The following is a 19,377-nucleotide window of genomic DNA, read 5'->3' on the forward strand; positions in this document are numbered from 1 at the left end:
GTGGGAGCCCCTCATGAATGGAATTAGTGCCCTTGTAACCCCGGAGAACTCCCTCACCCCTTGTACCAGGTCAGGTTGTACTGAGAATACTATGAACCAGGCAGCAGGCCCTCACTAGATATAAAATCTGCCCATCCCTTTGTCTTCACAGCCTCTAGAACTGTAAAAAACAAACAACAAAAAGTTTATTGTTTACAAGCCACCTAGTCAATGCATTCTGTTATTACAGTTTTTAAGGACTAAGACATAATGTCTTAGTCTTTGACTATTTTAAAGATCTTTTTACCTTTAGATTTCAGCAATTTGATTGTCATGTATGTAACTGTGAGGGTTTTTTATTTTTATTTATTTTTTGAGACAGAGTATCACTTTGTCACTCTTGGTAGAGTGCTGTGACATCATAGCTCACAGCTTCCTCAAACTCTTGGGCTTAAATGATTCTCTTGCCTCAGCCTCCCAGGTAGCTGGAACTACAGGTGCCCACCACAGCTCTTGGCTAGTTTTAGAGATGGGGTCTTGCTCTTGCTCTTGCTCAGGCTGATCTCAAACTCACCAGCTCAGGAAATCCACCCACCTTGTGTAGCTGTGGTTTTCTTTGCATATATCCTATTGCAGGTTCCATGAGCTTCCTGGACCTATGGATTAATGTCTTTCAAATTTTGGGAAGAACTTGGTTATTGCCTTGACGAATATTCTTTGGTCTCTTTCTCTTCTTCTTTCTCGTGTTCTAATTACACATATGTTGTTTCATTTACTAATACTCCATAGACTTTGGTTTTTCTTTCTCTTATTATTTTAAGTTTGGTTATCTTTTATTCTCTTTAAATTCACAGGTCCTTTTTCTTTGCTGTGTCCTGTTTGCTCTTAAGCCCATCTGATAAATTCCTCATTTCTGATAATATAGCTTTCAAGTCTAGCATTTTTTATTTGAAATCTAAATGTAGATATAGATATAGCTTTCATGTTGCAGAATTTCCCTTCTTTTATAAACAGTTTAGAAAATTGCCTTGGGATCAGAAGACACAAATTTATTTTATGTAATTAAAGGATATCCATTTAGCAAATCACATCAGTCATTAGAATACATATATATACAATTTAAAACAACTCAGCAATAGTGCAGGTATGGACAGATCAATGGAATACAATAGAGAAACCAGAGATATATTAAATATCTATATCTATAGCTATCTATATAACTATCTATCAAAATTTAGAATGTAATCACAGTGTCCATGAAGAAAAGAAAACTGGACCCCTCTTTCCTTTTTACAAAAAAATTCAGGCAATTAAAATATTTAATTATAATAAACTAAATTGCAAGAAGCCAATAGATATATTGTAGTTTTATTGTCTTGGAATGTGGATGGCTATTCTAAGCATAAGATAAAGGTCAAAATCATAGAGGAAATCACTGATAGATTTAATTAAAGAAAATTTTAAGTGTTTAGGAAGAGTTAAAAAGAGAGAAAGAGGAAAAAGTCTCCTTTGTCTATAGAGATGGTAACCACAAACTGGTCATTAAAGTCAAAGGATTAAACATGTTTCCTGTCAGGCTCCTTTGGGAAGGATAATTCATGGACGCTTAAACTTTATAGTAGCAAAATGTTATTGGGATAAGACCTTCTCAGGGTCACATAGTGTGACCCCACAGATTGTTATTTAATGAGAAGGGAAAACAACATCTTCGCAATGCAAAGATCTGGGGATCACCAGAAAAATTAAATGACCAAACTTGCCATTGCTAAAAAGTTGGACAACTGGATGTTTTGTGTCTCTTGATGTGTTGCAATGCCTAGCATGTGATAGGCTCTCACTTAATATTTACTGTATGAATGAATCATCTTTCTGACACAAAATTTTCTAGTGTCTTTCTAATCATACTGCTTATACCAACCTTAAGAGGATAGATTATCCTTTTGCTTTCTCAAGGCCAAGGAATTCTTGACATACCTTTCCAGCAGCTGTCACATTCCTATCTTTCCTTCAATTTTTTTTCATAGCCTCTTTAGAACAATAGATAGAGAAACATAAAAACTTCAAGGATTTGTTTTTTTGTTTGTTTGTTTGTTTGTTTGTTTGTTTTTTGAGATAAGAGGCTCACTCTGTGGCCCAGGCTTAGAGTTCACTGGTGTCATTGCAGCTCACTGCAACCTCCAACCCTTGGGCTTCCCTGATCCTCCTACCTCAGTCTTCCAACTAAGTAGCTGAGCCTACAGGCATGTGGCACCACAACTAGCTTATCTATCTATCTATCTATCTATCTATCTATTTTTTGTAGAGATGGGATTTCATTTGTGCTCAAGCTGGTGTCAAATTTCTAGGCTCAAGTGATCCTCCCACTTTGGCCTCCAAAAGTTCTAGGATTATAGGCATGAGCCCCTCCTACCACACTGAGCCAATGATTTTTTTTGAGCCAATGATTTTTTTTTCAAGGCAAAATTCTTTTCTCAGGGATCGCTTTAATTCTGACGTACATTTATGTTTCCCTTTTTACTGAATTGCCAACTTGGTTTCAAAACCTACATATTACGGTTGCATCTTTTAATGTTGTGGTTTAAGAACGTCATGTTCTTTTAGGCTAACCGCACTTAGTTTGGGCCATTGTCATACAATACTACTTATCAGTGTAATTTTCAGCAAATACTGTGAAATTTTTAGAAAACATGCAAAATTATGGTTTCAAAATAGATATATCGGCATTGCCAGAAAGAAACCCTACCACATTTCCCATGTCACAACATAGGCAGAAACTGTTCATATTTATTCATATATGTGGCCTCAGTGGGCAGACAAGGCAGCCAGACTTCATAACAGTCCTGGAAAATGTTAATATAAGAGACTGAGACACATAGGAAGCAGCTGCATCTTCTTGATTTGCTTGTTTTTTAATAACCAGAATACAAACATAAATTCCTCTTTCTAGAGCTGTTATTCTGCCAGGCAGGCTGTTTCATTTCCACTTGAAAGTTCAAGAATTTGAAAACATATAATTCAATTTTGTCTTTATAATGTTAAGAAATTAATGTAAAATTCTATTGGTATAAAAATGGGAAAAGCTACCATCATTGCTGGAAATGAATTCCCAGCAAAGTTCTAATCAAATTAAAGAGCTAAACAAATGTGGGGCAGACCCATTGAAAGCGGACAATGTAAATTACTACCACCTCTAAGCCCATCGCTGTATCTACAAAAAGCAATTAAGTTGTAAACGAATTCCGTGAAAATATACTTTCAACCTAGAAACAGCTTCCAATGAAAACTTTACTGCTTAGATTTAGAATTTGCACATTTATTTTGCAACAATGAGGTTTAAAAAAGAATGTATTTGTGTTAGAGAGATTTGTGATTCATTGAAAAAGAAATAAGCAAAGACTGTCTTGTTTCAGATGCATTTAACCTATATTTGCTGGTGTGTAGCATGCCCCCAAGAGTGGTGGGTAATATATGATTACTACTGTCAAGGAAATTACACAGTAATTGGGGAGATAAGAAGCACACACATGGCACGAGTGCCAGGAAAGGAAAAGGCAAAATGTAAAAGAGGCTTAAAAGAGAAGGAAGCAAGAGGATTTGTGGAAAAGATTTTGGGCCTTAAGAGATGGATGATTATAGTCAAAGGTGGACATGGCATGGACAAAGATGTATAGTTGAAAAATGCATAAAGGGAGGAGTCTCTGTGGTCTATGAGTAAACTAGTGTCTTCTCTCTATCTTCACGTGGATGTACACATCTGTTGCAGCACTTTTAATAGATTATAATTATCTCTTTATCTCCCTGACTACACTGTAGTTTCCTGAAGGACAATTAAAATGCAGTCATTCCTCATTATTTGCAGGTTCTCTATTGATGAATTCATACGTAGACCCCGACCCACCCCAGCCAAAACATCAATACTCATATCACTTTCACTATTATTTCTGGAGACTTGTGGAATGAAAGTTGTGCCCATTAGGTGCAGAGCTGTGAAAAAATTTGAGTCATGCCATGCACATGCTTCCAGCTGGGGTCCAAAAAGGTTACACTTAGCCTTTTTATTTCACCTCTCATACTGTGAACAAGGTGTCCACTTGAAGGTCTACTGCCAAGTGCCAGGTTTTTCACAGTTTTGTTTTGGGTTGATGATTTTGCTCTTTCAAATGGCCCCTGAGCATGGTGCCTAGATGCTGTTCAGAGTGCCAAGGCATAAGAAGTCTGGGGTGTGTCTTATGGAGAAAATCCATGTGTTTGATAAGTTTCATTCAATTATGAATCGTAGAGTAGTTGGCCATAAGTCCAAAGTTAATGATTCAAGGGCAGCACCTCTGGCTCAGTGGATAGGGCACCGGCCCCATATACTGAGGGTGGCAGGTTCAAACCCAGCCCCGGCCAAACTGCACAACCAAAAAAAAAAAAAAAAAAAACAAAGTTAAATAATGATTCAACAATATATTTTAAATAGGGTGTCTTCAAAGAGAAATACACATGAAACAAAGTTATATATTGACCATTTGATAAAAGTATTTAGATCAGAAGCACACAGGAACACAACTTTATATTTCCACTGGAGCTGTGGTTCAGTATTTGCTCATGACTTAAGACACCATAACTACCCCTAATAATGAGAATTGACCGTATCTGTTATTTCTGGATGCCTGCTGCTTAGAGTTTTGTGGATGGTCAAGGAGTCTTATGAACAATTTCAGTTCCATGTAAATTTGATACTGAATCCAGGAATTGGGGTTTTAATATCATGTGGGCAGTAGGAAGCCACTGGAGGCTCCCCCTACCCCAAGAGTGATCTTTTGGTTGTGAACTGTTCAACAATAATTGATTGAACACATTAGGTGATGTCATGAACAGAATGAACATCCCTGGCACCCTGCTATCAAGGAGCTATTGCAGAAGCTCTAAAAGTTTCTTTAGAAAGATATATAGGATCTATTATAGGTTGTATTGAGATTGAGAGAAGCTGAAGCCACAAAATCAAGTTATACACCCAATGTAGCATTCTGATAGAGGTAGTAAAGGCCAAGGTTAGAGTGCTTACATAGGCAATAGGAAAGCAGGGAAAGATACTGGAATTATTATGAAGTAAAAATCAGCAGTAAATGATTTCTTTTTTTAATTAAATTTTTTTTTTTCTGGCTTGACACCTGTAGCACAGTGGTTATAGTGCCAGCCACATATACCTAGGCTGGCGGGTTCAAACCCGGCCCGGGCAAGCTAAACAGCAATGACAACTGCAACAAAAAAATAGCCAGGCATTGTGGTGGGCCCCTGTAGTCCCAGCTATTTGGGAGGCTGAGGCAAGAGAATCACTTAAGCTCAAGAGTTTGAGGTTGCTGTGAGCTGTGATACAATGGCACTCTACGGAGGGCAAAGTAGTGAGACTCTGTCTCAAAAAAAGAAAGAAAGAAAGAAAGAAAGAAAGAAAGAAAGAAAGAAAGAAAGAAAGAAAGGAAGGAAGAAAGATTTTTTTTCTCCATTAGGAAGGGTACAAATAATTAAGTTACATTGTTTGCATTTGTTAGGTAAAGTCCAAGTTATAGTTGAGCCCTACACCTGGGGGGTGTGCTGTACACCCATTGTGCCCATTAGGTGAGAGCACACCAATCCCCCTCCCTTCTGCTCTCTTCCACCTCCAGCCTCCTCCCCTCTCCCACTTGAATGTGGTTGTGCTTTTCTCTTGTGTGGGTGTGTCATTGTTCACCTACTGGTTTCAGGAAAGCAATAAATGATTCCAAGCAGAGGATGAGGGAGACGGGAGGGCTAAAATTCAACTCTGAAGTTTGCTACCCCTGACTTTGTCAGTTCTGGCATTTGCAAATGTTCTTCTGTAATGTCTTCCTCATAGAAGAAGACTCTATACTCTGCTGAGTCTTCTTTTAAGATGCCTGTAGTGGGGCCACAGTCCTCATTCGTACTAACTAAGCAACTGATGAACTGCTTAGGGTTTGGGGAGAAAGTGGAGAACAATACATCTAGTTTTACGATTAATATTGAATTTTTATAGCTAATTGTGAAATTTTGTCTTGGAGAAGAGGTTGAAGATTGAATTACCTTTTTTCCTTTTGCATTTTGAGACAGAGTGTCATTTTGTCACCCTCAGTAGAGTGCCATTGTGTCATAGCTCACAGCAACCTCAAACTCTCGGGCTCAAGCAATCCTCTTGCCTCAGCCTCCCAAGTACCTCTGACTATAGGTGCCCACCACACCACCTGGCTATTTTTTCTATTTTTAGTAGAGACAAGGTCTTGCTCTTGCTTAGGCTGGTCTTGAACTCCTGAGCTCAAGTGATCCTCCTGCCTCAGCGTCCCAGAGTGCTAGGATTATAGGCATGAGCCATCACTTTGAAACTGGAAATGTGTACCATCCAAATGACTTCCTCTCTAGTGACAAGGTATGTCTGGCCAGCAATGTATATTAAAAATATTATTAATGCTAAATTTGCAAGAAAGTTAGACAATTATTTATTGTTGTTTATCATGACATTTTGTATAAAATATACATAGAGACCAGGGGTCAACATTAATTATATTTTTAGTAGCATATGTAAGACAGTAAGCCTTTTTAATGTGCATTGAAAAAGCAATGTTTTCATTGTGAAGAGCCCAGTAAGTTTTTTTAGAGTTTCCATAAATTGAGAAATAAAACTTTGCTTTTTTTCAGCATGATTTTGACAGAAAGTTTTCAGTTTGAAAAGCTAGTTGCTTAAGCTTTGCTGTAAAATACTTTCTCGGTGCATTTTTTCTTAGTAGAAGTCACTTTTTTAAATAGAGAAAGTTTATATCTTACAATAGGTATTTGTACCACCAATTTTATAGGGTTATGCAAAAACTGATATCCTACTTGGAATTTTTGGAAAGATATTTTTTTTCCTGGCAAACTCATCTCAGATAATCAAGAAATGTAGGATTTTTTAAAATGTCAATTTTCAAGGAAGAATTTGAATGGCATTTTCTTTTCTTTTCTTTTCTTTTCTTTTCTTTTTTTTTTTGCAGTTTTTGGCCAAGGCTGGGTTTGAACTCACCACCTCCGGTATATGGGGCCAGCGCCCTAGTCCTTGAGCCACAGGCACCACCCTTGAATGGCATTTTAACCTAGTAGTATTTATTCTATCGGTGGCTAAATGTTACATGCGTTTAATTCAACTCAAAATTAAAAAGCAAAGGAATTTTGATGTGCTTTATCTTTTTTCATCTGCTTTGAGTTTAATATACCTTTCTGAACAAAGCCATGTTTGTAAAGGATATTAAGTTCTGTTTGGCCTTCTTTTCAACTGTGAGTACTCAGTGGACTTTACTGTGGGGTTATGCTCCCTGGACTGATTGATATATAAACAGAAGACAGATGGTGTAGAGATGGCTCTGATGATAATTCATTTTTCAGCTAGTCATGAAGATATTTTGATTACAGTGTGTTTAAGTAATTATAACACAGTCTGCAATGTTAGTCTTACTGGGAAGGGCGCACATGGCAAACAAGTTACGTGTTATTCATGCCCGACAAAGGACACACTGTGGTGTAATGATTTTAATTCCTAATGCTAGATTAGGGCTGAAAGAGTTTAAAATATGTCATACAGTAAGGTAAGTCAATTAAACATAGACCAAATAAAAAAGGTAACTGCGAGGTTTCGAGGCACAAATATTTGTTTTGGAAAGTATTTAGATGTTACTATGTGAAAGAAACCAGTATTTTTACATTTAGGTAACAGTCTGTGTTCAGCTCATTAAAAAATTACGTGGCTTGATTTTCAGTGTATGTGAATTGTAATGATCATGCAGCCTGCTTTCTGTGTAGTGAACTTAAAACTGAAATCAGAGGGCTGACGATCCGACAGCGTGTTCTATATCCCTGCTGTTGTGGAAGTTTTGAGGAAAAAAGAAAAAGAAAGAAAGCAAAATGTCAAAAGAAAAAAAAATAATTAGAGTTGTGTAAATAAGTGGGCTGTTTAAATTTTCATTGTAACTCACTAATTACAGTTTATATCTCCATCTTGTGTTCCACTCCAGGATAATTGATCGCTTAGATGGAGTTCGCTTGCTGTGGTCCTTGCTGAAAAACCCTCACCCAGATGTGAAGGCCAGTGCAGCCTGGGCCCTTTGTCCATGCATCCAAAATGCAAAGGTAAGAACAGACTGCAAGTTCAACCGTTCTAGAATCTCTAACACCCACTCTATTGAATAATGGCCACAAAAGGTTACTAATTGCTTTGACTTACTGTTTGGGTCAGACTTATCTGGTGGAGAAGAGTGCCTAGTAGAACAATGTTTGTGCCAGAACAATTTTTAAGCAATGCCTTTTCCTGGTCAGCTTTAAAAAGACAAACAAAACTAGTCCAAGATGGCGACACTTACCGAGTTCTTGTTGGTTGGAACAATACAATAGAGATAAGTACCCCGGGTCGGTAAGAGTGACTGTTCTTAGGTTATGGGCAATAAAAAAAAATTGTCTGCATTCACCTGCCCCTTACAGAGAGTGAAGGCTACGTGGGAAGTGTGACTACCCCTATTGTGTTATCTGCAATGCAGAGAAAGTTCGTGATGTTCTGTGTTACTCTGAAAAGGTTGCATGATTTCCCCGAGTCTCAACTCGCCAGACTACAAGTTTCTGATGTCTATCTTAGCTCTTCGTTTGTAAATTTTGTTGTCTTCGCTCAGGATGTCTCGCACCCTATTTCTCTTACCTTTCCTCAACATTTTCCCACAGGTTAACAGATTCACTTTGTATTTGTTGCCCAACCCCTTTCTCTCTGTTTAATATTTTATATAAAGGATTTTATTTCTATAATAAATTTAACAAGATTCTCAGTGCCTTCCTAAATAGAATCTTTTTTTTCAGGTCAATGTTAGGGTACAAACAACTAGGTTACAATATTTGCCTTTGTTAGGTAGAGTCCCTCTTGTAATTGTGTTCCACATGCAAAAGGTGTGCCATATACCCCTACACTGTGCCCATGAAGTGGGAGCACACCAATCTCCTTGTCTCTTCTACTCTCCCTCCTCCCTTGTTCTCCTTCCCCCAAGTTGAATTGAACTGAGTTTTTCTTTTATGTGGGCGTGTATTAGATCATGTATTGGCTTCATATGAGAATTGAGTACATTGGCTACTTGCTTTTCCATTCTTGTGATACTTGATTAAGTAGAATGTATTTCAACTCCAACCCAGGTTAATACAAAAGATATAAGGTCTCCATCTTTTCTATGGCTGAATAGTAAGTACTCTGTGGTATACATACATCACAGCTTGTTAATCCATTCCTTGCTTGATGGGCGTTTAGAATGTTTCCACATCTTGGTGATTGTAAATTGAGCTGTGATAAATAATCCAGTGCAAATGTCCTTATGATAAAGTGACTGTTTTTCTTCTGAGTAGATGCCTAGTAATGGGATTGCAGGATCAAATGAGAGGTCTAATTTGAGTTCTTTGAGGATTCTTCATACTTCTTTCCAAAGAGGCTGTATGACTTTGCAGTCCCATTAACAGTGTATAAGTGTTCTCCTCTCTCTCTGTCCATAGCAGCATCTGCAACATTGGGATTTTGTGATGTGGGGTATTCTTGCTGGAGTTAAATGATATCTCAGGGTGGTTTTGATTTGCATTTCTCTGATAATTACGGACAATGAACATTTTTTCATATGTTGGTTAGCCATTCATCTGTCATCCTCAGAGAAGGCTCTGTTCATATCTCTTGCCCAGTGATACGTGGAATTATTTGCTCTTTTTTTGTTGATTAATTTGAATTCTCTGTAGATTCTAGTTATCAACCGTTTTTCAGATTAGTAATTTGCAAATAATCTTTTCCCATTCTGACGGTTGTCTATTTGCTTTAATTGGTGTGTCCTTAGTTGTGCAGAAGCTTTTCAGCTTAATTAAGTCCCATTTGTTTTTGTTGTTGCAATTACCACTGGTCTTCCTCATAAAATCTTTCCCCAGGCTGATATCCTCAAGAGCATTTCCCCTACTTTCTTCTAGGACTTTTATCATTCCATGTCTTAGATTTTAATCTTTTATCCATCTTGAGTCAGTTTTTGTAAGTTGTAAGCTGCAGGTCCAGTTTCAGTCTTTTACATGTGGTTATCCAGTTCTCCCAGCACCATTTGTTGAATAGGGATTCTTTTCCCTACTGTATGCCTTTGTTTGGTTTATCAAACATCAGATGGCACTAGAGACTGGTTTCATCTCTTGGTTTTCTATTCAGTTCCACATGTCTATGTTCCTATTTTTGTGCCAATACCATGCTGTTTTGATCACTGTGTACTTGTAATATAACCTAAAGTCTGATTCTGGCTTTGTTTTTATTACTAAAAATTGCATTGGCTATACAGGTTTTTTTCTGGTTCCATATGAAATGAAGAACTATGTTTTCCAGTTCTTCAAAATATGATGATGGTATTTTAGAGGGGATTGCATTCAATATTTAGATTGCTTTTAACAATTTTTATTCTTCCCAGCTAAGAGCATGGTATTTTCTTCCATTTGTTAATGTCTTCTGGTGTTTCTTTTTCTAAGGTTTCCTCATTCTCTTTGTAGAGGTCCTTCACCTCTTTTGTTAGGTATATTCCTAGGTATTTCATTTTCTTTGAAACTACTATGAAGGGACTTGTGTCTTTGATTAGCTTCTCAACTTGGCTGTTATTGGTATACACGAAGACTGCTAATTTGTGGACATTGATTTTATACTCTGAGATGTTACTGTATTTCTTGATAACTTCCAGGAGTCTCTAGGTAGTTGAGTCATAAGATCATGTCAGTGGCAAAGAGAGAGTTTTTGACCTCCTCTGCACCCATTTGGATGCCCTTTATATCCTTCTTTTGCCTTATTGCATTGGCTAGAACTTCTAGAACTATATTGAATAGTAGTTGTGATAGAGGACATCCTTGTCTGGTTCCATCTCCAAGTGGAATGGCTTTCAGTTTCACTGTGTTCAGTATGATATTAGCTGTGGATTTGTCATAGATGGCTTCAATCAGTTTAAGAAATATTCCACGTATGCCTATTTTCTTAAGTGTTCTTGTTAGAAAAGGATGCTGAATTTTATCAAATGTTTTTTCTGCATCTATTAAGAGGATCATATGGTCTTGTTTTTGCTTCTATTGATATAGTAAATTACAATTATAGATTTGGCATATGTTGAATCAGCCTTGCATCGCTGGGATGAAGCCTACTTGATCATGATGTATAATTTTTTTAATGTATAGCTGTAATATATTAGCTAAGATCTTATTGAGTATTTTTGCACCAATATTCATTAGTGAAATTAGTGTGTAGTTCTCCTTTTAAGTTGGGTCCTTTCTTGGTTTTGGAATCAAGGTGATGTTTGCTTCATAGAACATGTTGGGGAAGGTTCCTTCCTTCTCAATGCTTTGGAATAGATTCTGCTGTATAAGTAAGTACAAGTAAACCTTTGAAGGTTTGATAGAATTCTGGTGTGGAGCCATCTGGTCCAGGGCTTTCTTTTTGTTGGAAATTTTTTATTGTTTCTTCAATCTCAGTGCTTGAAGTTCTTCTGTTCAAAACATCTATTTCTTCCTGGTTAAGTCTAGGGAGATGGTGTGATCCCAGGTATTGGTCCATTTCTTCTACATTGTCAAATTTCTGGGTGTAGTGTTTCTTGTGGTAGTCAGAGATAATCTCTTGTATCTCTGTTGTATCTGTTTTTATTTCCCCCTTTTCACTTCTTTTGAGGTTATTAGACATTTTACTTTTCTGTTTATAGTTAATCTGGCCAAAGGTTTATTTTGTTTACCTTTTTGAAGAACCAACTTTTTGTTCCATTAATTTTCTGAGTGATCCCTTTGTTTTCAATTTCATTTATTCCTGATTTACTTTTGGTTATTTCTTCTGCTAGGTTTGGGATTGGATTGCTCTTCCTTTTCCTTAAGACGATTCATTAGGTTGGTGATACACTCTCTTTCTGTTTTTCAGATGTAGGCATCTAATGTGATAAGTTTCCCTCTTAAGACTGCTTTTGCTGTATTCCACAGGTTTCGGTTACTAATTGTGAATTTTAGGATTTGGCATCATTTTGAAATAAATAATTTCTTTGAATTAATGGCACCAACAGTAATGCCACAGAAAATAGCTATTGTTAATTGTAACTGAGAGACACACAGGGAAGAAAGCACCAGCCAAAACCTTCAGATAAGTTTTTGCCACTTCGGGGTCCGTGCCGTTTCTGTCAGGCATCACGAAACTTAAGTATGCCGCGTATATGTGTCTCCATGTTGTTTGAATATGGTGAAATGTCAACTATTCCAAACAGATGTTATCCATTTTTTATATTGTTCACAGCATACACATTAGAGCATATTTTCAGATCTATCCGGTAAGAAAATAAGATGTGAAAATTGCTTCTAGTGAAGCTATTATATCTTTTCTTGTTGGGAAATACAGGTTACAGTAATTCTGTAATATAACAATATCACACTCAGGCTGAAAAGGTCTATTACTTCTGCCAGACCCTGTGTTTATAGCTATGAGTTCTGACAATTAAGTTTGTGAACTTGTCCTAAAAAAAGTGCTGCATACCTCATTGCTGAATTTCACTACAGTTATCTTTCAAGTATTCCTTTTGGCCATCTGGTGATTCAGCAATAAGGTATATAGATAACATTTTCTCTAGGAGGAGTTCTTGAACTTAATTGTCAGACCTTATGCCTGTAAACGAGCCAGGTAACAAAACATTGGAACTGAAGACTTCAGTAATGAATTATGCGATAATTGAGAGAAATAAAGATGAATGATATAAGCTGGTATTCCTTTGCATTATTCTGTTGTTAAGTGCATAAAATAAGTAAACTGTGAGATTTTTGTAGTAAGGAATTTGGCCTTACCAACAGTAGACCAGGGTCCCAATTAGGAAGTTTAAAACTTGACTTCATTTTGAAGAAAGAAAGTATGTCATCCTTTTCCATAGCTTATTAGTGCTAAGAAAAACATGCTAGGTGAAAAGATACATCTTTTCCAATTTAATAATCATCTGTTGATTCTTTGTATTATTGGAAAATCAAGAGTGTGAAATGTGAATCTATTTTATGGTCTTTATTAAACTTGAAAGAATATTTAAGAGAGGAAATAAGTACTTCAGTTAGAAAGCTACATAGTTTTTCTTTCTTTCTTTCTTTCTTTCTTTTTTTTCTTTTCTTTTTTTTTTTTTTTTTTTTTCAGTTTTTGGCTGGGGCTGGGTTTGACCCCACCACCTCCAGCATATGGGGCCGGTGCCCTACTCCTTTGGGCCACAGGTGCCACCTAGCTACATAGTGTTTTTAAGTCAAGAATTGAAGAATACGCCTATAATGCTAGCACTCTGGGAGGCCAAAGTAGGTAGATTGCTTGAACTTAGGACTTCCAGACCAGCCTGAGTAAGAGTAAGACCTCCATCTCTAAAAATAGCCAGGTGTCATGGTAGGCACCTGTAGTTCCAGCTACTTGGAAGGCTGAGGCAAGAGGATTGCTCAAGCCCCAGAGTTTGAGGTTGCTGTGTGCTATGTCGCCATGGCACTCTACTCAGGGCAACAAAGTCTCAGAAAAAGAGAAGAAGAATTAAAGAACAGAAGATCAAACTAGACTAATTACAAAAAATTCTCTGCTTATTTTCTAAGGACTTTTTAAAACTTTTATAATGTGACAATTCGATATACAATGTGGAATGCTTAAGTCAAACTGATTAACATAACTATCACCTCACTTACTTATTTTTATGGTAAAACATTTATAATACACTCTTAGTTATTTTGAAATGTACCCTGGCATTGTTCACATTAGGTGAGATTTTATTTAAAAGTTTATCATTTAAGATCTTTTCTGTATTAGGTTCACGGATAGTTCATTTTTTTTTTATAAGGATTGCTAAAATGAACAGAGATTTTAAGATTTGGCCTTTGTTAGTGATGTTATATAGCGAATTTCATGCCCTGCAAGTCAGGTTGCCGACTAATAACTGCTTTGTGAAAAATGGGAGAGATTTGTAAATGGAAGTGAAAAGCTGTTTCTTTCAAGCTGAACGATCAAGCACGTTTTTGGAGAAAAACAGTGGTCGAACAGGTGTTCATTATTATGAAGTTGGGCTATAAAGAATGCAACAGCCGAATCTGGCAGAAATCCACGTCTTAAATTCTTTGTTCTTAAGAAGCAAAACTCTCCTGCAGAAAGTTGACTCAAATTTATGCTCCATGAACAGTAAGATATTGAAAAATATAGGAACTCATGTAAAAAGGGTATAATTATATCACTTCCCATCACTTGTGTGCCTTTTGCGCAATTATGAGAATTGTTTCTTTCTTAAAATATCATTGCATTTTTCATAGTATTTTGTATGTGTGTCGCAAGGTAGTATTTAAGGTAATTTCCTTAATTCTGGTTTTTTTTTTTTCATTAATGAGTCCTAGGAAATATTTATTAAGAAAAAAACAGAAGTTTAATTTTATTTGTCTTTTCATAAGGAATGATTATCAGAACTCATATTAACGTATAAAAACCATTTTCTTATGCAGTAGAAAGGAAATAGGTATTCTTGTTTTCAAATAAATACTCTGAAATGTATAGTAAGTAAATTGTGCATTTAGGAAGAAAACTCAGTCTCTCTTCCAAATCAGTAATACATACCCATGAGGTCTTTTGGCCTATAACCTTTTAAACTTAATTTTGCTACTTGTTTAGAAAATGTCTGGTTTGGATTTTGGAGGAAAAAAATACACACACAACTCTAGTAATTTCAAAACCAGCGACTTGAAAGATCTGCTTCAGAGAAGCCAATCAGAGAAATTTGAGAATGATTCCCTAAAAGAGAAGAGAAGAAATTAATTTGCGAGGTTGGAATACACGCTTGGGCAATTTTAGCCAGGAATGCCGAGCGCTGAGTATAGATGAAGCCAACTTCCCAACCACAGGTGTGACAGAACACAGCTGATCAAACAGGACAAGAATTTGACATCACCCTCTGTTTAACTTCAGCTGCCCAATGAGCCATGCCCAACCCAATCAGGAGGCCAACGGGAACATTGAGAAGGCGTGTGTGCAGGGGTTTAGTTTCAGACCCAGAATGCCGCTGTAAACATGGTTTATGAGCTTCGATTTGATCATGTTTGAGCCTCTGAATGTTTAGCTGTTTAATAGCGTGCCAAAGAATCAACATGGCTTTTGAAAAAAAAATCTTAAAACTCTTTAAAATGGGGGTTCGTGTTCTGCTTGCCTGTTTGGGGGCCTGCCATCATGTTTAGTCTCCATGTAGTTTTAGATGTGTACCTCATCTGGTCCCCAGTTCCTAAAATCCTAAAAGATTAAACCAAAAAACTGGATCGCAAATTTTTTTTTTCTTTTTGCATGCCAGATTTTCAAGTGAGGACAGGAAGGGCCAAAACAAAAGTGAGGGCATTGAGCAGCTGTTCTTGGGAGCACAGCTGGAGGACCACCATCTAGCTAGCGGCCACATCCATTGCTTTCTCCTGAGTTCCTTGCCTCCCCACTCCTGCTCTCTCATTCCCTACTCCACAAAGGGCTAGGATGGAGGTTGCTAGCCGAGGCTGGATAGATTTGACAGAAGAGTAATACAGCATACAAAATTTAAAGTAGCAACTGAAGACACAGGCTATCCTAAACAGGAATGAACAAAATTATGTGCCAGCCGATAGCCACTTATGAAACTATTTCACCTTTTAGTTTTGAAAGCATGGTTGGTTATTACCAACCAATTATTTTGTTAAATTGTTAGTTTCATCTATTAAAGTACTCACATTACGTCCACCTCAGCCAATGATGCCTGTGATCACACAGTGTACTTTGTCACCATCAGAAATGGTGCTGTCACAAAATTCATGACTGAGACATCTGACTGGGACCTCAAATGGCTTCTTCTTAGAGTTCATTATCTAGACATCTCTCCCCCAACCCAATGTACTTCAATCTCATCAGGCCCCACACACATTCATCCCATTTTATTTTTAATTCATCAGCCTCTTCCTATCTTTTTTCCCCTCATAGCACACTTAGATGCCACAATCAGTCCTTATGTTTGCTCCATTCCAGATACCTTCAAGTCCGTTTACTCTCTTTCCATTGTACCCATCTTGATGGTAACATGGTTTATGAGCTTTACTTTGGCCATGATATATGTGTATGTGTGTGTGTGTGTGTGTGTGTCTGTTTTAATAGTTACTCTGCTTGAGGTTCATAGAACTTTATGAATTTGTTGGTTGCTCTTTTCATTCAAATTTAGAAAATGTTAGATGATTATTTTAAAAGAAATGGGAATTCTCTCTTTTCTTCTTAGACTACAATTCCATGCACTTTCTTGAACATCTTGTGGGTTTTTAATTTTTATGTGTGTGTGCTGGATGTTACCTTTAAAAAAATGATAGAGGAAGCAGGAAAAAGGGGGTTCGTCAGTTTGATGCAATTAGGAATTGAGTTTATTAGGAGAAGGACAACAGCTTTATCCCTCCATTAGACCTTAGAAATCACAGAGTAAAAGTCTAGGCTTATCTGTTTTTATTGTTCAGCTCATCCCCCAACTACATGAGATGCTCTGAGGTTTTATGTTTTTGATTGTATCAAAAATTGAGTTGGGCAGAGGGTAGGTTGACCTTTTGATTCAGGTCATCTCTGGCTCCGTACTTTACAAGTGAATTTAGGTGTTTCCTCCAGGAGGTCCTGGGATGAAACACAAAGAGATCGTCAGACTTCCAAATGCAAGATCTTGAAACCTGGAGGCCATGAGATTGCTTATTCGTCAGGGTGTGATCATTTGGAAACTCTGAAAGTACAAGGCTGGGAGACTTTGAGAGTAAGGGAGACCAGAACCCAGGACAGTGGGACTGTAAAGACCATGGTACTGCAGAGAATTTGAGGTTGTGGAACTGCAGCAGAGAGCCCATGAGATTGTGAGATTAAGAGACTGTGAGACTGGGCGATCCCTTTCCGTTTTCCAGCCTTGCCTCCAGTCTTCTGACTGAGCATAGTTCTTATAGGAGAGAATCACTTGCAGAACTTCTCTATTTGGGGATTATGCAGATGTAAATTTGATATGCTGAGTTTGTAAAACTGTGACTGTTTTCTTCCAGGGAACAAGCTGCCACCTTAGCAACTGCTCCAAGTGTTAAATCTTTCCCTATTGCTCCATTTTGGGTCACAGTTTTATCTTGTTCAGAACTCAGCGTGATAAAAGAAGGAACCACATGCAGCCTTTAGTAGTAATGTTTTCCACCTCTTTTCCTGAATGTGGAAGGCCCTGTTTTCAAGAAATGAGCTATATTTGGGTTCCCTTCCTGGAATATTTTTATTTTATTCTCCTATCAAATCTAAACTAAAGGCCTGTTTGTGGATCTAAATTCAGCATGCTTAGAATTTCAGCTACCTTGTGCTTTGTATTTTTTCTTCTATGATTTCTATAGTTTCAGGTCTTTCGATCAGGTCCTTAGTTCATTTTGTACATGGTGTTGAGGTAGGGATCCATCTTCATTCTTTTTCATGTGAATACCCAGTTTTCCCACCACCATTTGTTGAAGACCGACTTTCCTCATGGAATGGTTTTGACACTTTTGTTGAAAATCACTTGACAAAATAAGTAAATAAATAAATAATAAAAAAAAAAAAAGAAAAGAAAATCACTTGACAAAATACAGGAGAGTTCATTTCTGGTCTACATGTCTATCTTGATGGCAGGACCACACTGTTCTTATGACTAGTTTTTATAGTAAATTTTAAAATTAGGAAGCATAAAGCTTCCAACTTTTTCTTTTTCAAGATTTTTTCAGTTATTCAGGGTTTCTTGAGATTAAATATGAATTTGAAGATTTATTTATATCTGCAAAAAACAGTTGTTGGAACATTGAAGGGATTGCATTGAATCTGTAGATTGCTTTGGATGGTACTGAGATTTTAACAATGGTAAGTCTTCAACTCCGTGAACACAGGAAGTATTTTACCTCATCGGCTAAATTTTATTCTTTTTGATGCTATAAAAGATGTAATTGTTTTCTGAATTTCCATTTTAGACTGTGTATTGTTAGAGTACAGAAGGGCACTGACTTCTGTGTGATGGTTTTTGTATCCTGTGACTTTGCTGAATATCTTCATTGGTTCTAAGAGTTCTTTTATGGCATCTAAGTTTTTCTATATATAAGATCATATCACTTGTGAGCAGAGATGATTTTACTTTTTCCTTTCTACTTTAGATTTTTAAAAGTTTTTCTGACTAGAAAAACTAGAAATTGCTCTGACTAGAACTTCCAGCACGAGGTCAAATAGAAGTGGTGAAACAGGACATACTTTCCTTGTTCCTGACCTTAGAGGAAAGGTTTCCAGTCTTTCTCCATTAAATATGATGTGAGCTATGGGTTTTTCATGTATGATCCTTATTATTTTGAGATACCGCCCTTCTATTTCCAGTTTGTTGAGCTTTTTTATTCTTTATCATGAAACTCTTTTCTACGTTTAAATAAGATTATCATGTAGGTTTTTATTTTTTACTTTCATTTTGTCAATGTGGTGTTATCATACAGATTGATTGGTTTTTGAAATAGTCTCACTTTGTCACCCTGGGTAGAGTTCTGTAGCATCATAGCTCATAGCAACCTCAAACTCTTGGGCTCAAGTGATTCTCTTGCCTCAGCCACCCAAGTAGCTGGGACTACAGGTGCCTGCCCCAACTTTCCAGCTATTTTCAGTGACAAGGTCTTACTCTGGCTCAGGCTAGCCTTGAACCAATGACCTTAGGCAATCTACCCATCTCAGCCTCTCTGAGTGCTAGGATTACAGGGTGAGCCACCACACCCAGCCTCAGATTGATTTTCTTACATCAAACCATCCTTGTATCACAGGAGGAAATCTCCCTTTGTCATGGTATATAATCCTCTTAATTTGCTGTTGAATTTGGCTTGCTAGTATTTTGTTGTGGATTTTTTTTCCCTGTATTAATCTCTGGATATTTTAGGAGACACTTTGACGAATGAGAGAGCAAATAAATGAAAGCCATTTAATAAGAAAATTGGTTCAAAAACAGCAGACAAGATGAGGGAGACCAGATGACTGGTTTCAAATGTTAGGAAAGCACTTATGATAATAAAGATTAGCTACAGTAAATATTGTGTTATCATTCATATCCATTATGAGTTAATAGACTCTTATCTGTAGAATCGGCATACTAGCCACAAATTTATAGGAAAATTTAGTGTAACAGACCCAAATGAACTTTGGGAAAATGATCTCTTCATGAATTGGAGACTTCCTGTTTTTGGAGTGTGAAACTTTGTATTGTTAGATTTTATTTTTCTGTCAAGATTATGTTTATAAAGTATTGTTCTTAGCCAGATCCATACAATTTATGTTTAGAAGTGTCTGAATCTAAACAGGAAACTGCTTTATTTATCTTAAACTATAGGTTACTGAACAAA

General features: G+C 36.9%; 1 protein-coding gene across 2 annotated transcripts in view; it reads left to right on the top strand.

Annotated features, from left to right (window-relative positions):
- Nucleotides 1-19,377, top strand: part of ARMC4 (armadillo repeat containing 4) — a 151,913-nt gene that overhangs the window by 76,225 nt on the left and 56,311 nt on the right. For both annotated transcript variants that reach the window (XM_012803301.1, XM_003786731.2), the window contains exon 16: nt 7,998-8,112. In XM_012803301.1, coding sequence (XP_012658755.1) covers nt 7,998-8,112 — 115 coding nt within the window. The remainder of the gene's footprint in view (nt 1-7,997; nt 8,113-19,377) is intronic.

Source organism: Otolemur garnettii, unplaced genomic scaffold (genome assembly GCF_000181295.1).
Source record: "Otolemur garnettii isolate 467f Iridium unplaced genomic scaffold, OtoGar3 scaffold00019, whole genome shotgun sequence".
Lineage (NCBI taxonomy): Eukaryota > Metazoa > Chordata > Mammalia > Primates > Galagidae > Otolemur > Otolemur garnettii.